At 45.1% G+C, this 22835-nt stretch overlaps 2 protein-coding genes and 1 long non-coding RNA gene across 15 annotated transcripts in view; 1 reads left to right on the plus strand and 2 right to left on the minus strand.

The window, feature by feature from the left end:
• The window catches only part of BFSP2 (beaded filament structural protein 2), a 45648-nt gene extending 42116 nt beyond the window's left edge, over nucleotides 1-3532 (minus strand). Inside the window, exon 1 of one of the 2 annotated variants that reach the window (XM_006133140.4) lies at nucleotides 427-3529. In XM_006133140.4, the coding sequence (XP_006133202.1) occupies nucleotides 427-882 (456 nt within the window). In that variant the 5' untranslated portion in view covers nucleotides 883-3529. Of the gene's footprint in view, nucleotides 1-426 lie in introns of both variants that reach the window. The other variant, XM_075921908.1, reaches the window with a different exon arrangement.
• The window catches only part of LOC112547465 (uncharacterized), a 116363-nt gene that overhangs the window by 49580 nt on the left and 43948 nt on the right, over nucleotides 1-22835 (plus strand). The gene's annotated exons all lie outside the window — the stretch shown is intronic.
• The window catches only part of TMEM108 (transmembrane protein 108), a 270991-nt gene continuing 253617 nt past the window's right edge, over nucleotides 5462-22835 (minus strand). For 4 of the 9 annotated variants that reach the window (XM_006133142.4, XM_075921906.1, XM_025189702.2 and 1 more), the window contains 2 exons: nucleotides 12655-12809; nucleotides 5487-6724 (listed from right to left, as the gene is read on the minus strand). In XM_006133142.4, coding sequence (XP_006133204.2) covers nucleotides 6602-6724; nucleotides 12655-12809 — 278 coding nt within the window. In that variant the 3' untranslated portion in view covers nucleotides 5487-6601. Of the gene's footprint in view, nucleotides 6725-12638; nucleotides 12810-22835 lie in introns of all 9 variants that reach the window. The other 5 variants (XM_006133144.4, XM_006133143.4, XM_006133141.4 and 2 more) reach the window with 5 other exon arrangements.

A 22835-nucleotide genomic window follows, 5' to 3' on the forward strand; every position in this document is an offset into this window, starting at 1 on the left:
TACACAAATGAGAGAATAAAACTGAACTCTGAATTGCTAATTAAACAAGACTGTGATGATATCAAGTTGGTGGATAAACTCATTCATTCTTAGTAGCTTTCATTTAATAATTCTGTTCCTCACTGTAATAACCACAACTAAGAGAAAACAACTGATTTGATTTTAATCAGGCCAGACTATAACACCACGGGGTGCGCTTCAATCACTCCCGTGTACATAATGCCTGGAGCTCCTCTCCTGTTTAATAAGTCTTTTCCACAATACACTGTGAAATGATAATACTAATTATGATGGAGATTTGAAATCCTTCATCCAAGACATAGTGCATTGGAATCAGGCTGCATTTATCATCAGCATCGAAACCCACTGTTAGGGGTTTGCTAATGATTCACTCATCTTTGTCATTGTTAAAAATCTTGTACTCACTTGATGATAGATAGTTTCCCAGTTTTCTCTCAGTGCTTCCCAGTTGTTGACATTGGATGACTTCTTTTCCAGGTAGACTCTGATATGCTCTTCAAGCTCTTGATTGACCTGTTCTAGAGCTCTCACTTTCTCTATGTATTCCACCAGGCTTCCGTTCAGGCTTTCATAGGATAGGCCCCTTCCCTTCTCCAGCCCCTGAGATAATGGCACAGCTGAACAGGAACTGCGCAGGCCTTGTAAGAAGACACTGCTGATGCCTAGGGCTCTACGGGACACGCGGGTCCCTAGGCTGCTCATGCCTCCAGTGGGGACAATACCCACATAGACACCTCGAGATCTTGGTAGGCTTCCTCCACCTCCAATGCTTAACCTTTGGCTGGTAGCCCCAGTGCTTTCAGTCATGGAGGAAGATGGCTGTTGCCCCAAGAATGAAGATCTGCGTCTTGGCATGGGCATGCTGTTGCTCGAATCTATTGCACTAAAAAAAGTTGCCTCTGCCTTGAAGCCCCTTGTGCCATACCCACACTGGTCAGATGTGCAGACCCAAGCAGATTTTTGGTTTTGTGTTTTTGCTTTGTCCCCTTCTGGAACGTTAACATTGTGTTTCACTGATCGTCACAGGCATGTTTGTCACATTGGGGCTTTTCATTGGGTCAGCAAATCCATTTAAAGAGAAATCTCTCTGCTGCTACTGCTGCAAGTATGAAAAGGACAAAGCTGTTTACAGTGAATGCAGAACAATAACTCCTTACAGTGCACATGGTAAAATAGTACTGCTGTTTTTTAGACAGCAAGCCAGACAGATTTTTAGCATTTTATATATACATTGTGCATGCGAGCACACATACACACAGCTAGATTCTTTTACCCTTACTCATGTTGAGAAGTACTTTACTTCATGCATTGTCCTATTTAGATTATCATGGAAGTGTAGAACTGTAAGGAACCACAAGAGGTCATGTAGTCTACTCCCCTGTACTCAAAGCAGGCTGACATAATAATTAGATAATTGCTGATAGTCGTTTGTCTAACTTGTTTTGTTTTGTTGGGGTTTTTTTGTGGAAGGCAGATTTCTAGCCAGTATTTTGTTATATTGAGGCAATCTCATAGCCTAAATCCCTATCTTTTTTTGCTATCATCAGCCTTTAGGATAGGAGCTAATTGGTGGAGTACCAGTGGAATCTGTTCAGCATTTTGTAGTGATTTAGTTTGCTGTCTCTAGTAGTAATTTAGTCTTACTCCTCTGCTTTATATGCCTTGTTGATTTCTAACACCCATAGCCTTTTCAGAATAGTATAGTATGTTGATATTTTTGTTATCAGGAAGGTTAATGCACGGCAGATTTGGTATCTGTAGTATGCAGGGAAATTTCTGTTGCCAGAATGGTTAGATTCACTAGCTTTTTGTCATGCTGTGGTGGTGGTGTATACTTTCCCAGAAATTGGAGAACATTGGTAGATGCATTTGTTCTAGATATTAAGATTGAATTAGCATCTTTGTATATGCAAAATGGAAATATCATGTCCTTTCTAAGCCATGTCATCCAAAACATCTGTATATTACAATTTTTTTAATGCTTGTTTCCCTAGGTATGGGAGCTAGGGTTCCTGGTATGTGGGACAGCATGTATTTTTTCTACATCATGTCTTCTGTCTTCTGAAAAAATGAGGAAGAACAGCTCTTGTGCAAGAGAGGGTTTTTGCGCAAAAGTCTCTTGTGCAAAAACGGCCCCCTAATTATTTATGCAAATGAAGTGTGACGATATTCTACTCCGTGCTTCATTTGCATGAGCTTTTGAGGAAGAAGGGTGCAGTATAGACGTAGCCCCAGAGACTTGTGCTGGTGCTGAGGGATTCTGCTCCTGGCAGTTGCAGCCAGGGTCGCCTGGACCCTAGATTTCTGCCCCCACTCCTGCATGCTCTGAGTGCTGAGCTCAGGGCATCCTCCCCTGGCAGCTTCTGCTGGGGTTGGGTGGCTTCTGCTCCAGCCTAGGCCTCGGGGCTTTCCTCCCTCCCTTGCCCTCAGGGCACCGAGCTCAGGGCTTCCTCCCAAGTGATTCTTGCTGGGGCTGTGAACTTCCACTCCCAATGGCTGTGGCTAAGGCTGCCCAGGCTCTGGGCTTCTCCCCCCTCTTCCACAGCTTCTCTGTGGCCCTGGCACTCTGGGCTTCCTTCCTTGGAGGCTCCTGCTGGGACTTGGGGTACTGAGTTGAAGCTATTGCCCCAGGACTTCTTCTAGGTCTGGGGCACCCATTTTTATTGCAGGCCCCCAAATTAGCTGGGAATGCCTGCCTTACTCTGCCACTGGCCTGGGAGAGCAGCTGGAAATCTCTGGCACCTCTAGGCACCATCTCCACCTCAGCCCCGAAGGCAGCACAGAAGTCAGGGTGGCAAACTTGGGATCCCTTCTCAACTTTGCAGCCTCTCCCTATCCCATTTTGGGTCAAGACCCCCATAGTTACAACCCCATAAAAGTTCACATATCAACATCTGAAATCATGAAAATGGACACTTTTTAAAACCCTCCATCTGTTAAATTGATCAGAATAGACCGAGAATTTGGTAGGGCCCTAGTGATGGCCATGACATGCTAGGGAATGTACTAAATCAGTGACCTGATTAGGGAACCTGTGAAGGAGGCCTTCTAGAAAACTCCACTGGTGAGCTGAAGGGAACACTCCCTTGGAAGTACCTTGAGGAGATGTTGGTGGCATAAATCCCACTTTCCTTTCTACAGGGGTGAATCCCCTTTTGGTGTAGTGACTGTTGCTGGCACAAGGGAGTGAAATTTGAATTGACACCCTTAATACTAGCAGGTGTGACTCAAAGCCTATGCACATATGTATACACATTGTGACAGATAATCTATATTGTACTATTTCCAGTCCGCTCATATAACCAAGTTTGACAATTCAGCCCTTAGAGAAATAAGTACAGCTCTTATTTAACCCAATGGGAATTGTACCTGCGTCTTTGAGGAAGAAATGAGTTTAGCTCTGTTCACTCTTCTTTTATGCTTCAGATTATAAATACACAGTGGCTGTGTCTACACTGCACCCCTTTTCCGGAAAAGGGATGCAGATTAGACACTTCGGAATTGCAAATCCACGGGGGATTTAAATATCCCCCGCGGCATTTGCATTTACATGGCTGCCGCTTTTTTCCAAATTGAAAGTAGGAATAAGAAATCCTCCGGAAAAGGGCTTATTTTCCGGAGAATTGCGTCTAGACTGGCGCTTTTCTCCAGCTTATCCCCAAGCCGGAAAAGAGCGGCAGCCATGTAAATGCAAATGCCATGGGGGATATTTAAATCCCCCGCGGATTTGCAATTCTGAAGTGTCTAATCTGCATCCCTTTTCCGGAAAAGGGGTGCAGTGTAGACACAGCCTGTGTGTGGTGTCCTGCAGCCTTTTCCACAGGCCAAACTGCTGGTGGAGTTTAAGCCCTAATCAGATCTGATGCTCATCAAATACTGCGTTTATCCTTCATTCACCAGAGTTAAGGATAGAGGGATGCACAGCTTTTGTCTCTCCACTAAGCATGTGCACCTGAATCCTCTCAATGTCCATAGCCATCTACAATAACTTGACAATAAATCTACTGATTTAGAGAGCAAGAGAAACGAGACTGCTCTGATTTAAAGAGATGAACCAAATGACCCATGATATCCATTCTGTCCTTAGCAGCTATGGTTTTATAAATCTCTGAAGACTGTGGCACAGATTCAAAATAGTGTCTTAGCATTATTGAAGGGATGGGTCTAAACTGCTTTTGTGGCCCCAAGATCCTGGGCCTGTAATCTGAGCCCTGATGCCCAGGGCTGAAACCAGGACTGGTGGGGCTCTGGCTTTTGCTGCAGCAAGTCTAAGCCAGTCCTGGTGACCTCATTAGAATGGGGTCAGTACCCACTTTGGGGTCCCGTCTCACCTTTTGAGAACCGCTGCTTTAGATATGGCATTAAAGTTTTCATGTTCTCTACTACTTTTAATACATCTTGCTCCTTATTACCCACCACGGTTTTAATTTGGCTATTGCAGCTTGCAGGCAGGCTTAAAAGATGGATGTCCTTTACTGCCATTATACCCTATAGCAGTGGTCTCCAACCTTTTTACACCCAAGATCACTTTTTAAGTCTCAGAACAGGTGAAGATCTACTGCCCCGCCCCTTCCTTGAAGCCCTGCCTACATTACATGAGGAAATCTAATGTAAATGCACTGCGAAGGTGCGCAGTTCAGAGAGGGCTCAAGAGCTACTGGTAGATCGCGATCTATTGGTTCTATAGAATCTACTGCAAATCTTGCATCCTCACCAGGACTTCAATGTGAGTGCTGCCTGTGAACGAGAAGGGGATTAGTCCCTGACAGCACTGTTCTTCTCTTAGAATTGTGCATATTATGTGCTATCCAGATTCCTATGAACACTGTTTGATGGGAGGAGTACTGGGGATTTGGCGATGTTGCAGAAGAACGGAGGTATTCTGAGAGCACTGTGGGAGCACAGTACATAAATATCTCATTTAATAAAAGATGAAACATTCATCTCCTCTGCTTGTGCGGCTAGATGCTCACAGGAGATAGTGCCTTTTCCAACCCCTTGATCTCGCTGTCCATTCCCTACTGGCACAATGACTGAACTGCTGCCAGGCTTGGTAGCCAATTCCCTAAAGCTCCACAACTGCTAGCATCAGCACACTGTCTGGGTCTACAGTGCGAGTGCTAGGAGGGGCTCACTGTGGTGCTGTCTCTTTCATAACACAGAAACAGCTAGAACATATCTCAGCATATGAGATCTCCTGCACTTGCTCTATCAAGTGAATCTAATGTGGAATGTGTACCAAGTAAGGGCGATAAGTCTGTTTTATCTTAGGGTGTGTCTAGACTATATGGCTCCGTTGACGGAACCATGTAGTCTAGACACACCCTTAATGAATATTGTATGTGCATGTTTAAATATGTTCAGAGCTGTTAAAAAAAGGATGGTGATCAATTGTTACCCATGACCATTGAAGATAGGAAAATAAACACTTGACTTAATCTGCAGCAAGGGAGATTTAGGTTTGATATTAGGAAAAGCTTTCTAACTATATAGCTAAACTTTGGAATAGTTTTCAAGGGAAGCTGTGGAATTCCCATCAGTGGAGGTTTTTAAGAACAGGTTGGACATACAATTGTCAAGGATGGCCTAGGTTTACTTGCCCCGGTCTTAGTGCAGAGGACTGGACTAGGTGAACACTAGAGGTCCCTTCCAGCCTTGCATTTCTGTGATTGTTACTGCATTGCTGGCTCTGTGACTACTAGAGTTAATTCCGGCAAAAAATGTCAGTGATTTCAGACTAAGTGTTATGATCAGTACTCCGCAAGACTACACCACAGTTATTACCTTTTATGTTTCACCTAAACTCAAAGCACTCGTGAGGAGGGGAAGGGGGAAGGTCATGGTGAGACATAAAAACAAAAAGCTTTGGTTCTGATCAAAGAAGCATGACCAAGAGGGGGAGATTCTAGGAGACCTAGATAGGCAGTCTAGGGAGAGGCAAGCTGATTCTCAGAGTTGGATAAGTTAAGGGCCTGTTTAAATTAGCAAAGAAAGACTTAAGTTTTGGTATGAAAATGTGTGGTCAGTCTTTTATTGTTTTACCCGTTTTTTGTCTGCTAGTTACATTTCTATGAACCAAAATCATACTTGTTTTGAAGAAGCTATCCCGAGTCTTTGCTTTTTACATTGGTCATGAGTTCCTGGTGAGGGATTCTATAGCCAGACATGACTACAACTGGTGAAACCTAATGAACGGTGGGGTTCCCAGTGTACAGCAGAGGCCTGTCCCTTGGAAAAAGAGTCCTGTGCAGTACCAAATAAGCACAGTCTTCAGAGAGGCTAACCTTCCGTAGTGACGATACTGACTAAGCATTTTGTAAAAGCAGTTAGTAAATGATAGCAGGAAAAGCAGTTGGTTCAGTAGGTGTTTTGCTTAGAAATACTTTTATTTTATAAAGCCACAGTTTTCTGTAAAGTTTTACCACACTTATAAAAAAGAAGTTGACAATTTTTAGGGGAAAAAAGCTGAAAACATTTCTCATAATTCAGGGTTACACAAAGATTATATTTATAATATATATATTTATTTATAATTTGGAGACACTAAAGATGGAACTGCAATACAAGGGCAGGTGTGGGATCATATTTCAGACACTTGCTCATGTCCTACAAATAGCGTTTCTTGACAAAAGGGGTTAACAAGGACCATCCCACTGTCTCTGTAATCACCATTGGCTGGGGAACGTGGCTCAGACAGATGGTCCTAAGGAGAGAGAGAAAAAAGAGCATGAGCTATTTAGATTCTGTTATTAACTCTTGGTGTACATCACAGCACATTGCAGTTTGCCTTTATTATATATAAAGGAACATGGTGATGATATAAGCCCTATAGAGTGAAAGCTGAGAAAATATGTCCAAATTCTTCAAAGTGTCCCTATTTTTAGGTGTCCCAGGTTCTGACTATCCAGCTTTAGAAAACCAGGGCTTGATTTCCGGAGGTTTTGCTCTAACTGCAGTCAAATGGGAGCTGTGGGTTGAAAAATCAGGCCACTACTTACTCAACTTGGCCACCCAAGAATTGAGGAGCCCAAAATTAGAGACTATTTTACAGAATTTGGCCTCGTGTAATTTTGCTTTCTTTAAATTTTGCAAACAATTTTTTTGTGTGAAATGTCATATCCATTATTCCCAACTAGTTAGCTTTCAGAGAGACTCTCCCAAGCCCGCATACAAAGGAATTACATTTTTGACCTCTTTTTTTTTTTAATGTAATAAACAACTAACTTGGTGCTAGACTGTACAGAAAATGTCTGTGATATTAACACTGAAGTGTGTTCCTTTTCCACTTCAAGTTAGTGACAAGACAGCAAAGAAACTTTATGGTTACAGTTCTGGCTTTAGCTAAGTTTTCTGCTAAAATTAGAAATTACAGAGCCCCAATGTACAATGTACTTAGGTTAAGGGTAGGAATCAACAGAACTTACTTTTTTTTTAAACTAGTTTTCCTTATTAAAAAATAGCAAGATATCCACTTTTTCATCAAAGGATTGCTTTATTTCTTATTAGTATCTGTCCATCTTGGTGCTCCTATGTCACCTCAAATGGCCGGTTAGGGATGCTGGACATGTGAGGACATTTTGTGAGACTGCCTATGCTGCACTGATCCTTAGTTGCTTTTTAGGGGCAACTTGCAGGCTGCATATAATACACGCTCTATTATGACGTCCAATTCAGTTTTAAATAACTCCAGTGGTAGGGCTCCTACAACTTCTCGTTTTGGTGACTGTTCTACACCCTAACAGTTTTCACTGTGAGGAAGTTGTCTCTTGGAATGCTTAGAGTAGATTTTGTGGTTTGGTTTCAAATTGAATTAAATAAGTGCCAGCTAACTAAGGCCTTGTCTACACTATGAGATAAGGTTGAATTTATTAAGATTGATTTTTTTTTTTTTTAGCACCTGCTTTTGTCAAGTCAAAGGTGCATGTCCCCACTGTGTGCAAGAATTCAGCGTTGTTCAAAGTAGTGAACCCCCAGTAGGGTGGCCACCGTTGACTTTGAGAGCAATGCCCAAAGTTCCTGTCTCCCCTTTGCATTCTGGGTTATGAGCCTAGTGCATGCTGGGATCAAAACTATGTAGTGGGTGGTTCTGGGTACATATCATCAGTGTCCCATAATGCATTCGTCTCCTCCCTCCCGTACTGCTTGAAAGCAATGGCAAACAGTCTTTTCATGCTCTTTCCCCCCGGATTATCTGTGCAGATGCCATAGCAGGGGAAGCATGGAACCCATTGTGAAACCGAAGTATTATGGCAAACATATTAGCCATGGTGCATCTTATGTTAAAGTATGTTCATAATGTATCCAGGGTCCATGGAATGAGGCCAAATCTTGAGAGGCCATAAATATATTCTTCTGTGAAACATGAGTTGGGCAAATTCCGCCAGCATTTGATCCTGTGGACACAGTGGAATGCCTGTTCTGGTGCCGTGGGACCACATAGTGATGCAGCTATGGAGCAACTAGCAGTGGCCACTTTCATGGAAGTTTGCGAATTGCTTTCCCTCACCCCAAAGCACAAGAATACCAGAATGAGATCCACTCTGAGAGAGGAGAACTGAGGGGAAATTCCCCTGTGGAAGCTTGCAATGCTACCAATCAGCTGGGAATCAACTTGAAGTGGAGGAATCCACAGTGGGGTGTGGGGTGATCAAAGTAGCCAAAGCAATCAATATCCTTCTGCTGTGGAGGGCAGTGATGGGAAATGTGCAGGATATAGTGGAGAGCTTTGCCACAATGAGGTTCCCTAATTGTGTTGGGGCAACAAACAAAACACACATCCCATCTTCACCCCTCACCATCTTCCCAAAGAGTACAAGGGGTACTTCTTGATGGTGCTGCAGGTGCTGGTGGATCACAAGGGCCATTTCACTGACATCAGCGTGGGATGGCTCGGAAAGGTGCATGATGTGGCACATCTGTAGGAACTCCTGCCTCTTCAGAAAGCTGCAAGCTAGAACTTTCTTCCCAGACCAGAAAATTATATCGGAGGCATTGAAATGCCAGTAGTGATCCTTGGTGACCTTGCCTACCCCTTTCTCCTGTGGCTCGTGAAGCTGCACATGAGTAGCCAGGACCTCAATAAGGAGCAGTTCAACTACAGTCTGAGCAAGTGCAGAATGATGATAGAATGTGCTTTTGAGCATTTAAAGGGAAGGTTCTGCAGCCTACTGACTAGGTTAGACCTCATTGAAAGCAACATTCCCATTGTAGTGGCAGACAATGCTCCGTAATACGTGTGAGAGCAAGGGGGAAAGTTACATGACACAGTAGAAAGTCAAGGACAGTGACTAGCGAGTAATTATGAGCAGTCAGACACCAGGCCAATAAGGAGAGAACAGCAAGGGGCAGTGCACATCAGAGAAGCTTGGAAGGTAAGTTTTATGAATGGCCAGATTTGAGAGTCATGCTTTTGCTCTTAATGAGGTGCCCCTTCAATCAGTGTGCTTGCCTTTAAACCCCCTTCAACACAAGTAATAACATGACTCTTCAGAAATCATGCATTTTTATTTAGGGAACCCAGAGGGACAGAAAAGGAGTTCATGGCAGGAGCGTGTGTATGTGATCACAGTTGTGAGAAGGACAGCCTTTTGCTCATAGGATGTATCCCTGGGGGTTGAGTGTGAGTCTGCCCTCGATTTCCCCCTCCCCCATATCTCATTCTAGAGTCCCTGGGAGAGGAGGCTATGGAACTCAGAGAGGAGGAAATATGGTTCCACAGGGGCTGGAGAGGGTGCCTGTGCATGAAGGTGTCTTGAAAAGCCTTCGGGCGGTTCATTACATCAGCCATAGTCTTCAGGGACTCTCTCTTGGTTCCTCACGTCCAGTTCCCTGCATGCTCTCCTGCGCCACTCACATCTGCTGCAGCAGCGCATTCCTCCTCTCACTTAATTGCTCCCTGTCCAAGTGGGTGGACTGCATTTGCTCCTGGAACAGGTCATCCCTGATACATTTTCCGCCTGAGGGTTTGTGCCATCTGGAGGAGCCAGGAGAGCATGCAGAATGCTCGCTGCTGCACCCACTGAAACAAAAAGTGAAGGGCAGACTTTACAAGAGATACATTGTCAAGAATAAAGCCTAATCTCTTAGCATAAAAGGAAGGCCTGTTTGAAGACAATAGGGATGTGCTATGTACAAGGCCATAGTTATGCTTTTAAGAACCCACTATGCACCAGGTACACCTCAGAGTTCTTAGGGGAGCAGCTAGACTCAGGTGGCAGGAATGGTAAGGGCCAGGCTGGAGCTCGAGCCTTCATTGGGAAGGGGGTCCAGCCATGACTGCAAGGCAGGGCAGGGCAGGGGCTCACATGGTGCCCATATCTTCGGCACCCTGTTTGTGGGAGGAATGCAACTTTCCCTTCCCACAGGCGCAGGAGGGGGTCTGAGCAGGGCAGGGGCTCAAGCCATGCTTTCTTGGGGATGAGCAAACAGGTTTGCTGTGGAGGAATAGCTTCCCCTGCTTCATCTCATTCTTCTCCAAATCACCGAGTGATAGGGTGCTGGTGCTAACTGAATGTGACCAGAAAACTGGACCATATGCTGCAATGCTTTGTGCTGCAATGACACCAGACCACTCACTGCTGGCTTGGCATGGGAAGGTGCCCTACCGTGGAGGACAGAATAAGGCAGGCCTCCCCAGAAACCTTGAGAGAGGGATGAAAGAGTTCCTGTCGGAGAGCTTTATGGAGATGTGCAGGGAGGATTCCCGCTCCATCTCCAGACACGTTAACAAGTTGTTCTGGGGAGCCCCCATTGTGTAGGCCCAGTGGCTGCCACAGATCACAGCCAATTGCCTTAATCCACTTGTAGTATGAGAGAGAATGTGAACTCACCAGAAGTGCCCTCCCCAACATTAGGGCCCAGCTGCATGATGTCCTGGGAGGAGGGGATTGTCTCCAAAGTTATAAAAAGGTCCAGACAGTGGGTGAGATCAGTTGCCCGGCTCACCTGCTGATCGCTCCCCTCTTTCTCATTCACACTGCTTCCCGAGGCTGTCTGAGGAGTGTTTAGGAGGAATCCATGGACTGGCTGGGGAGCAGTGGGATCCCCCTCTCAGAATGCATGCACCTACTCATAGAAGTGGCATGTTTGCAGTGACTATCAAGACCATCCGTTTGCCTCCTTTTGTTTTTTGGTACGACTGCCTCAGCTCCTTTATTTTCACGTGGCACTGCTGGGTGTCTCTGGCGTAGCCTTTCTCCTCCATGCTCTTTGCGTCCTTGGCATAGATATTTGCATTTTTTTTTTGATGGTTCACAGTTCTGCGAGGACAGATTCCTTTTCCCACACAACAATGAAGTCCAGGATCTCCTGCAGGCTCCATGCAGGTGCTCATTTGCAACCCTGGGAACTCATGGGTCAGGTGTGCAGCCTGCGCCAAGGTCTGCTCGCCTTGCTGGCCATACAGGAAAAGAAATTCAAATTTTCCTGGGGCTTTTCCTGTGTACCTGGAGAGCAGCAGAGTTGAAAGCTTTGGCTTAAGCGGTCACAAGGGGGTGCTGTGGGACACCTTCCCAAGGCCAAGAACGTCTAGTTTCACAGCGCTACTGTAACATCAACCATGATGTTGAGTCTGCACTACTGTAACATCAACCATGTAAGGTCGAATCTAGTGCTACTCCCTGCAAAATGCAGGAGTATCGAAAGTGACTTTAAGGGTCCTTAAAGTTGAAAAAATGGGCTTAGTGGTGTGGACTCATTGTTTGGAAAATTGACCTAATGTGGCTAATTCCAACCTAAAATCTCAGTGTAGACCAGATGTAAGTTAACCAACAGAACTGTAAATGATAGTCTAGGCACTCCACAAAGGCTTACTCCTGGACACACATGTTTGTCCCTTACCTATGGATGATTAAATCCGTTAACTTGAGTTAGAACAGACACTGGTCTAGACAAACCCCTTGAAGTTTAAACCTTTTCCTTATTTCATCCATTATTCCCAAGTTCACATCCTTAAACTAAGCCAACTAATTCCTCTCCTTCTTGAGACCAGGCTTTCAATCTCTCCTCGCACTGGTGAGCACCTACCCATGTGAACAGTTCCACTGAAATCAATCAGACTGCTTGAGTAAGTGCTTACCGGGTATAAAAGTAAGGGTTTTACAATCTTATTGGCAGGTGCTTGCAATTGTCACTTGTCGAGTGCATCCCTGACACTGCCACACAACAAACTGCAGAACCCTTTTGAGAACTCGGCATTCAGACGGATTTTTTATGTTGTTAACTCCACTGTGCCACCATCCTGATATGTGGTCACATTCGAAAATTAAGATGAATCACTTCAGACAATAACTGCCACAAATCAAACTGCTGGTTTAAAAAAAAATACCCTGAACCACTTCCGTTCATTGATTGGAATGATATACCCAGATTAAGACACAACCAAAATTAGCAAACTTGTCATGTACTGCCTAACTCAGGGAGTTCAGTCTTGCAAACAGAGCTTTCTAGCAAACTTAACAGACATAACAATCTTTGAGATACAGTAAGTGGATCCTCATATCATATTGGAGTGGATTCTTGTTGTTTCCCTGGATGTACATAGAGTTTTCAAAAAGGTCTATTAATATTATTCATCTAGTACGATTTCAGAGAAGCTTGTCAGTCACTGGACTTGTTACCATGCAACTATGGTACCTCTGAAGTTTCAAGGGATTGAATCTCTCTTGGTAACTCAACAGCATGCCTGTTGAAATAGTCCATGGTGATAGCATTGTTCCAATAGCTCAGGTTGTTTTCTGGGTTAGATGTCTTTTTCTTCCTCCGCATGCAGCAGACCGTCAGCAGAACTGCTGTTAACAGAAAAATGACAGGAATTTCATTTATGTGGGAAATCACTTGGTGGCTTGGATTTGTTTTTTAAGATATGTGGCTATATTCTGACACCTGTACTCACATGGAATAAATAGGATCTTACTCCATGATTAGGACCACTGATCTTAGAAGAAGAGGACACAGAAATGAACAAGTGTTTCAGAATCTAACTGGAGGCAGGCAAAATCTGGCCCACCAAACATTTGGATGTGATTCACTGCAACCCAGCGAGACCCTTGGGCAGACTCCCTGCCTGCCTTGGTCCCACACACTGCTCAAAGCAGCTGGCTGCTGGGGCCAGTGTGTGTGTGTGTGTGTCTGCGTGGTGTGTGTCCGTTGGTGGAGGGCTCATGCATTGTCCTCACCTCCAGCACCAACCTCGCAATTTCTCACTGCCCGGAAACCAGCCAGTGGAAGCTGCAGGCTCATGCAGCACACAGAAACCCGCTGCGGCCCTCCCCCTAAGCGGTGTACTGTACAGGGACATGTGTGCTTTGAGTAGCATGTAGGGCCATGGCAGCCAGGGAGCCTGCCTATGGGTCCCATTGAGGTGCTGGCTGGGAGCTGCCTATAGTAAGTACCCGCTGGCCAGAGACTGCACCCCAACTCCTGCCCCAGATCACAATTCACTCTGTATCCTTTGCCCCAGACCACAACCTGCTCCTGCATCCGAACTCCCTCCCAGACCCTGCCCCCGACACCAATCCCACAGTTCAGAATCCTTAACTGCACCAAACACCCTCCCAGCACTTCCTCTCGCACACCAATCCTCTACCCAGAGCTCCCACCTATACCTAAACTCCATCCCAGACCCTGCTGCCCCTCCATTAATATCCTACAAACTTGTGGCCCCCAATCACTTATCAAATTCGTGGATTGCCCCCCCATTAAAAATGATTACCCATCCCAATCTAGCCCATATAGAGTATGGGTTGGGCTTTGCAGAATTTGCAGTTTTTATTTTAATTTTGAAGTCACCTTTAGAATCTGATGCAAAACCCAAACCTCTTGATGAAGTTTAGCGGCTTGACTAGAAAAAAATCTCTCTCTCACTCACACACACACACACACACACACACACACACACACACACACACACACACACACACACACACACACACACACACACACACACACACACACACACACACACACACACACACACACACACACACACACCCTCCCTCCCTCCCTCCCTCCCTCCCTAGAACCTCAAGAAAAGCAGAATACGACATGAAGTCAATTAACCACCTCAGTGCATAGATCTGTTCTACCTATGCAGTGCTTAGATCCTGCAGCGCGATGTTAATAAGCTGGATGTCAGATACATAGACACCTCCAGTCTACCTCAAATACAGATCCTGTGAATAAGTTCGTGAGCACATATTTCAATTCTAAAAGCATCTGTTTTATGCCATAGTAGTGATGCTAGAATTGATATTCCTAGCAGGGCTCGTATATGAGTTTCCATGGCATGCTGTTGTAACCTAAAGTGGTTGAGAGTTCTGCAAGATTGTTTTCAATATACTCGAGTGTTTCGATTTGGATCAAGAGATTTAATCTTCTTAATATACTAAAAAAAGCTTCAGAATCTGGGCAATTTTATTTAAACCTGCCAGAGATATTTTGCTGTCTGTATTGATCTCAATGATCCATGTAACTGTGGAGATGAAGCTCACAGAGGGGTTTTTAATGGGTTCAGTTCCATCCTTTGTTCTTGTGGGTTCAGTATGGTACCTACGAAACTTGTACTCGTAAAACTAAATTGTGGATACAAATCGAAAGCATTTGTTCTTTTAAACTATCTGGTACCCAAATGAGTACTTCAAGATGAATGTACGTTCCCTTTTGCAGATATAAAAAGAATGCTCTTCTGAAAATGTTCTCCATAATGTCTAATTCCTTGGTCAGAGGAAACAAGGGAAAATAGTCATGAATTAGGGAAAAAATACTTTCTCAGCTCCAGCTAAAGTTACTTAAAAAAACTGTAGGAAATATTCAAGAGGGCAGAGGTGAAAGTAAGGGGGTGTGCCCTGGTGTGCCACTCTAGTAAGAGCCATCTGGGGTGCTCTGCTGCAGAAGGAAGCTTGGCACACTCCCAGTTGGGTCTCTCTTGCAGGCTGCCGGGCTAAGCAGCAGGCAGGTGAAAGGGGCTGGCTGGGGACATGCCCCACACCAGCCTGGGACTGCAGCTGGCCTGAGCCCTTCCTAGACATCCTTTAGGGAGGGCAGGGGCTGAAGCCCCCTCCCATTCCTATCAGCACTGCTTGCTGTTCCCCTTTAGTTGCTGCCAGGAAGCAAGAGGACAGCGCTTACCTCCCCTGCATTCCTCCCCCTCCTGGCGGGTGTGGAGAGAGAGCAGAGGTGCGAGTGACCCACGCTGTGAGCTTTCTTCTTGCTCCATGACAGGGATGGAAGAGGAAGAGAAGCAACAAGGAGCATCAGGTAGGAATGGGGAGGGGTCTTCCGCCCTGCTGCCCTCCTTAAAGGGTGCCCTTGCTCACACCGCCAATTTCTGCACCAGTCCACAAACACCCCAACCCTCTGCCCGTAGCCCCTCCTCACCCCCTTAGCCCTGAGACCCCAGCACTCCACCTCACATTTAAATTTCTTACACATAGGCTACGTCTACACTGGCCCCGTTTTCGGAAGGGGCATGCTAATTTTGAAAGTGGGAATAGGGAAATCCGCTGGGGATATTTAAACATGTCCGCCGCTTTTTTTCCGGCTTGGGGAAAAGCCAGAAAAAAGGTGTCTAGACTGCCCCGATCCTCCGGAATAAAGCCCTATTCCGGAGGATCTCTTATTCCTACTTCCCACCACTCAGGCCTGCTTCAGGCAGAGCAGGGATTCAAGTCTACAGCTCCCACATCCCAGGAAAGTGACCTGACTCGTGGCTGTTAGATACAATGAGGATCCCCACCGTCTTCTCAAAAAAACATTTTTTTCCCCAGAAAGGGCTGGCCTGGCTTAGGTGCCTAACTCTAGGAGAAAGTCCAGAGCTATGAATCCTCCTGAGTGGTGGGAGGCACCTAACCTCCTAACCCCACCACCTCCTTAGCGTTTCCAGTGACTGCCAGATCACTTTGCTGGCTTCTGTGAATCTCTTTCTCAGGTGCTTTGCTCTCCCTATGCATTGTATAGAGAGTGCGGATACTCCATTCAGGGCTGTGGATTCCATGTCAGGATGCCTAAAAGTTAGGCATTGCATGGCCTCGGTCCTTTCGTGGCTCACGCACTTACTGCTCAGAAGAACTACCAATAGAAAAGCCTGAAGAATGAAGACCTGTGTTTATTATAGATTGAGTGTAGCAATTGAGTGGAAGAACCCCCTATGATTTTGTTTCAAAATGCTTCAACCTTAAGCAGAAAAAACACGTTCCTATCTCTGTACTCATTCAGTGATTGATCTCTCTGCTCAGACTGCCAACAAGTGTGCCAATATGTGTTTACTGTGGTGAAAGTTTATATTTTAAGTAGTCATGTAACATAATACTTACAATCAGTATATCTATATGTACTTTATAAAAGTGGATATAACTATAATATGATACCAATTATACAGACGGGGAAACTGAGGTATAAGCGACTTCCCAACTCACAATACAGGCAGTCCCCGACTTATGCGGATCCGACTTACGTCGGATCCGCACTTACGAACGGGGCTTTCTCGCCCCGGAAGTCAAGGCGAGAAAGCCCCGTTGGTAAGCTGCTCCGGTGCCCCTGGTCTGCTGGAGACCGTCTCCAGCAGACCAGGGGCACCGGGCGGGTTCCCGCGCTTCTGAGGCTTTGCCAGAGCAAAGCCTCAGAGGCGCGGGAAACCGCCGCTGCTGCCGCTTCAATCTGGGTGCCTGTGGTCTGCGGGGGACCGTCCCCAGCAGCAACCCAGCAGCACCCCAGCTGCTCTGCCCCAGGCGTCCCCAAGTCAGCTTCTGCTGAAACTGACCAGCGCTGACTACAGGAAGCCCCAGGCAGAGTTGCTCTGCCCCGGGCTTCCTGGAATCAGCTGCTGATCAGTTTCAGCAGCAGCTGACTTGGGGTTCTTAAGTTGAATCTGTATGTAAGTCAGAACTGGCGGTCAGTTTCAGCAGTGTCTGAATCTGGACGCCAGTTCCGACTTACATACAGATTCAACTTAAGAACAAACCTACAGTCCCTATCTTGTACGTAACCCGGGGACTGCCTGTACTGCAAATAGAACTGACCTCGGTTGGGTCCCAATCTAGTGTTCCATTTACCAGAGTACTTGCAGGTATCTTACACTGTGACCTTATTTTATCTGTGTTACGGAAACACCCACCCCTCACCCGCAAGAATGACCCAGGTCTTACTAATGCCATATACAGAAATATTACCACCTCTCTCTTATTTGATACTCCCCTTCTTATGCACCTTAGGGTTGTGTTTGCCCTCTTTACTATTTAATATTACTAGTGGGCTGCGCACTGCTCTCACTATGCTTGCCAACCCCCCTTTCTCTGGCGGCTTTTGCAGCCAGAGTGCGTGAGAGCATGATGGCATTCAGAGAGCATGAAAGTGTGATGATGTCATTCTGTCTCCTAGCAGGAAAAACTTTTATATAGCCAGCATCAAACAACCTCCCCCCCCACTTTGCTGAAAGAACTTTAAGGTTACGTCTACACTGCATGTTAATTTCGAAATAAGCTATTCCAGAATAGTTATTCCTAACTAGCTTTTTCAAAATAGCATGTCTACACTGCAGGGAAGCCTTAAAATTAGTCCAAGGCAGGTTTCCCTAATGTAGACATGCTATCTTGGTTTAGCGCCCCAGGCAGGGGCGGATATAGAGCAGGGCGAACAGGGCGGCTGCCCCGGGCCCCGCGCTTCAGAAAGCCCCGCGCATGCGCCGTGACGCCGCTGCCCATGTGCATGGCATCACTGCGCATGTGCTGTGGCAAAGGGAGGGCCCCGCGGAATTATGCTGCCCGGGGCCCCGCAAAACGGTCATCTGCCCCTGGCCCCAGGAGACACTGAGGAGTAATAACTTAGAATGGCCCTGATGAGGAGCTATTTTGAAATAGCAGCAGTGGAGCGTCTACACACGCCTTATTTCAAAATAGCTATTTCAGAATAGGAGTTATTCTTCATAGAATGAAGTTTACAGATTTCGGAATAAGCCGCCCATTATTTCAAAATTATTTTGAAATAACAGAATGCCTGTGTAGACACTTAGGCTACGTCTACACTGGCCCCTTTTCCGGAAGGGGCATGTAAATTTCACTAGTCGTCGTAGGGAAATCCGCGGGGGATTTAAATATCCCCCGCGGCATTTAAATAAAAATGTCCGCCGCTTTTTTCCGGCTTTTAAAAAAGCCGGAAAAGAGCGTCTAGACTGGCCCCGATCCTCTGGAAAAAGTGCCCTTTTCCGGAGGCTCTTATTCTTACTTTGAAATAAGAATAAGAGCCTCCGGAAAAGGGCACTTTTTCCGGAGGATCGGGGCCAGTCTAGACGCTCTTTTCCGGCTTTTTTAAAAGCCAGAAAAAAGCGGCGGACATTTTTATTTAAATGCCGCGGGGGATATTTAAATCCCCCGCGGATTTCCCTACGACGACTAGTGAAATTTACATGCCCCTTCCGGAAAAGGGGCCAGTGTAGACGTAGCCTTACATTGTTATTTTGGAATAATGGTTGCTATCCCAAAATAACTTTGCTGTGCAGACATACCCAAAGGCTGAAAAATCAAATCGAACACTCAAAAATGAGGAAATGGCAGACTTAAGGATGTTTGTGCTACTTTAATTCTGCCCCTCTTCTGCATTGTAATAGTCTATAATTGCATGATCACATTGTATTTTCCACAGGGTCCCTGCCTCCTTCAGTGAATGAGTACTTACTGAATAAGGATAAAAACAAACATTATATGGCTGCAGAGCTTATTCACTACAAAAGGTTAATGAATTTTCTTTACAATGCTCTGTGACATGGTGTAGTATTATCCCCATTTTGGAATGGGAAAGAGAGAGAGAGAGAGGAGAAAGATTACAATTATTAACAGTACCAACACATTTAAGGTGTTCAACTTGAGACACCGAGGCCCTGATTTTCCAGACTAGCAGTTCTATAGCACATTATATTCATTCAGAGCACAGCTGTGAATGCTCTTCAGTTCTGCAAATCTAGCACCCAATGTCTCATGTTGGACACCAAGAAAATGAAGAACATACAATTAGCAGCCAGGTGTGAGGACTTTGATTTTAGTGACTTGCCCGGCATTGTATATGAACTCTATGGAAGAAAGAGAGGTAGAATCAAATTTTCCAGGTTAGTACTGAACTGCCTTAACCATGAAACAGTCCCCTCTCTCCCTGCAATTACATGCCTCCAACTTCTGCAACGAATTAGGGAGGGGTCTTACGAACAATAACCTCCTTCATTATAGGGATGTCAAATCACACTTAATTGGTTAAATGGTTAAATGTAGTGCTAAACACTATGGCTGTGTCTACATTGGCATGATCTTGCGCCAATATGCCCAGTTTTTTTCCCCTGGGAACAGCAAAAAACCCCACATCCTTGACACTGCCCTCTGTCCCAGACAAATGTCAAGTCCCTGCTTCAAAGTACAGAGACACTAAAGTATCTAAAAAAAATGCACAGGTTGTAAAAATTAATGTTGGCAAAACAATAGATTTTCCTCCCAATCTCACTTGTAGAAACAGCTCAACGGTTTTGATGGAAAATTTCAAAACGAAAAGCATCCTCCCAATAAATTCTGCCTGAGGCAAGCATCCAGAGTGGAGAATTTCAGCTTGAATGGTTTAACTTTTTGGCAAATTTATATGCCACTGAAAAGCAACTCTTATTTTATAATGTAACGATAAAGAAGACTAACCAAACTGCTACTAACTGTATTATGAAACATTTATTATGAAACGATTTTTAACTTTTTCCGAGATTTTTCACAGATGTTGGGGCACTGTTACGGAGCTCTGCCTCAGGCTGGGGACACTTCAGAGGGAACTTCATTTTGCATGCATGATAGATGAGGCATCAGTGGCACTGCGCGACAGCCACTGGGCATGTGCATCCTAGCAATGGGATAGTGCTACTGAAATTCTCTGATACAGTGCAGGGATGTACCAGCACTTGAAGAGTGGCACCCACAAGGGACAGATGGTGAAGAACCTCAGTTATTGCACTAGGTGAGTAACCTTCTCTGATAATAGGAAGTGTCTGGCAACTTTAAGACTGGGGGTACGTCTAGACTGCAGAGTTTTTCCGGCATACAAGAGGTATGCCGAAAAAACTCTGCCACATCCAAGGAACATATCTGCTCTTTTGAAATTTTTTCCGGAAGAGTAGACACGTTTTTTAGGCATCCCTGTAAACCTCGTTTTATGAGGAAGAAAGGATGTTCCAAAAAAGGGTTTTTTCCCTCACATTTGGCCCAGTGTAGACGGGCCAAATGTCGGAAAAGCCTCTTCCAAAAAAAGAAGCGGAAAAAGATACACACGTTGTGAACTGCAATTTGTGTATCTTTTTCCAGAAGAATGGTATAGTCTAGACACAGCCAAGGTATTACTATCTACACCACCAATATTACAACAGTATCTTAGCTATATTACTATTATTATTGAAGTTCTTTATTGACAAACAGCTACTTCCAGATGGACACATGATTCACTGCTGAGGCTTATGTCTATACTATGAGGTATTGGCATGATTTCTCTGCTCATGTACACATACTTGAACTAACTCTCATTGAGCTAGTGGTAGTATAAATAGCAGTGTAGCTGCAATATTACTGATAGCAGCATCAGACACACAACTGAGTCAGGCTGCCTACATATCCATCAGTTTCAGGCAGGTTTGGACTCAGCTTGGCTTAGCTGTGCTCTGCTACTGCTACCAGTGCCACTGTGGGTGCATTGCTATTTATACTAAGGATAGATTGGTGAGAGCTATCATGACTATTTGTACACCCCTAGCACATAGTGCAGAAACGGCCTAAATTTCAGTCTGATCTCAGTTACAGTGGTACAAGGCATCAGTGGAATTACAACAGCATGAAACAGAGGGAGATCAGAATCAGGGCCACGGTATCTATCTCTTTGGAGAACTAGACCCCAGGGCAAACTGTCATAGATTCTTCAGTGAAGAAGGTTGGCAAACGACACTTTTGCGCATTCCCCAGATGATGAACTATCAGCTCACCTGGGCTGGATCCAAGGCAATATTTCATACATTTCTTGGGTACTGCTGATGTTTCCACACCACAAGCTGGCATCCCTCTTGCATTTTCTGTCATCAGCAGGACCGGCTACATGAATTTACTGCTGTGCCTCTGACTCTCAGGTTTGTATTCTTCTGCATTTAATCATGTCACTTGGTAATTACAGAAGGATTTTTTTTACTTTTAATTTTTTGTAAGTACTTGGAACTTGAGGGATCAGTGATGTGAGCTTTAAAATCATTTCACAACACACCCTGCATTGCGGCTGGGAGGGCCAGAGAGACCAAAAGGAAAAAAAATATTCAGGGTTGCCTGAAGGACATCACAATAACTGTGACAAGTTGAAAATAGTGATCTCATTGTTCTGTGGCACTTTGGGAACATAATATTTAGCCCTTTTTATCTGTAGGTTCAAAGGAGAGTAAATAGCCCTATTCTCATTGTCTAGCCGGTGAAACTGAGGCACAGAGCGGTGAAGTAACCCTCACAAGTTCACACAGCAGAGCTGGGTATAAACCTCAGGTCCCAAAATTCCCATGTTGGTTCTCTAGATACTAAACTCTTCTGTCATCATAAGTGATACCATGCATTGATTGCTGCAACTTGCCACAGAATGACACTCCCTGGCATATGCCAGGGAGACCTACCCTGAAAATAGGTACTTGTAGATTCAGTGGATATTGTGATACTGTTACGTTTTTGTTAGCTATGGTCTGAGATAGCAGTGTTCAGATATCAATTGGAATTAGCTTTACATCGGGTTTCAGTTTGAGACCAGACTAAGGCTAGTAGATTTGACTTGGATGGAAATTTGCACTGGATCTCCCCAATGAGCAGGGCCAATGAAGATTTAGGTGGCTACTTAGGAATTTTTCTCCCCTGGGAGAAGCAGTGAAGTTTCTGCTAAAACCCTCGTAAATCCTCTTCCTTTGGACTTGTGGAGACAGGAATTGCAGGAGCTGTGTAGTTTCCCTGGCCTCTGGTTCCATGGGATAAAAAAGTGAATGCACCTCCAAAGGTTCCTTAATGAGCAGTAGATCCACATTCCATGGAGAAGAACTCCTGACAGATAATCCGGCTGGCACTCAGGGCAACAACTGGGAGTGTGGATACGTGCTAGAATTGAGTATGTGAGATACCTAAAGCAGTGATATCTCTTCCTCCTAACATATTATACCAATGTGCAGACGCACTACTTCTCCAAGATGGTCCTTCTAGGATTCTCAACACTAATTATTCAGAGAAAAGTGCTGCTTTACAGGTTGATATGAGCAGTAGTAGGATTATAAGTGTCATTCTTCTAGAGAAATGTGTGCATTCGGTTTGTGAAAGCATTCTCAAGAGTCCATTGCTCTGAGTGGTGCTATTCTAGAAAACTTCATTATATGGGGAGGTAAGGTACTGTAGCTGGGGACAACCTAAAGGAGAAGCATTGATACTTAGACACAGTGTGATTATGGAGAGCCTTCTGAAGGGACTGGCAAGTTCTCTAATTTTGTGTTGGCTAAATACATAGGCCTAATGATGGAACACACTTATTCTTCTTGAGGTGGGAGCTGGGTTAATTTGACTCCTGCCTCTCTCTCTCCCCCCTCTTCCTTCTGTTTTACAAAGGCACAGTTCCCTCCCTGTGCTTATTTTCTCCTCTTCTCTGAATCTCAGCGGACAAGACTTGTACTCTCTGGCAGATTTCTTAGCATGTAACTCTTGGCTCAGGGCCAGTTTCTACACCTCTGTCCAGCTCTCCCAATTCAGGCTGCCTTCACCCTACTGGCTCCTTCTCAGAGCTGGGAACTGGCAGCTGAAGAA

The sequence above is a fragment of the Pelodiscus sinensis genome, chromosome 2 (assembly GCF_049634645.1).
Source record: "Pelodiscus sinensis isolate JC-2024 chromosome 2, ASM4963464v1, whole genome shotgun sequence".
Classification (NCBI taxonomy): Eukaryota; Metazoa; Chordata; order Testudines; family Trionychidae; genus Pelodiscus; species Pelodiscus sinensis.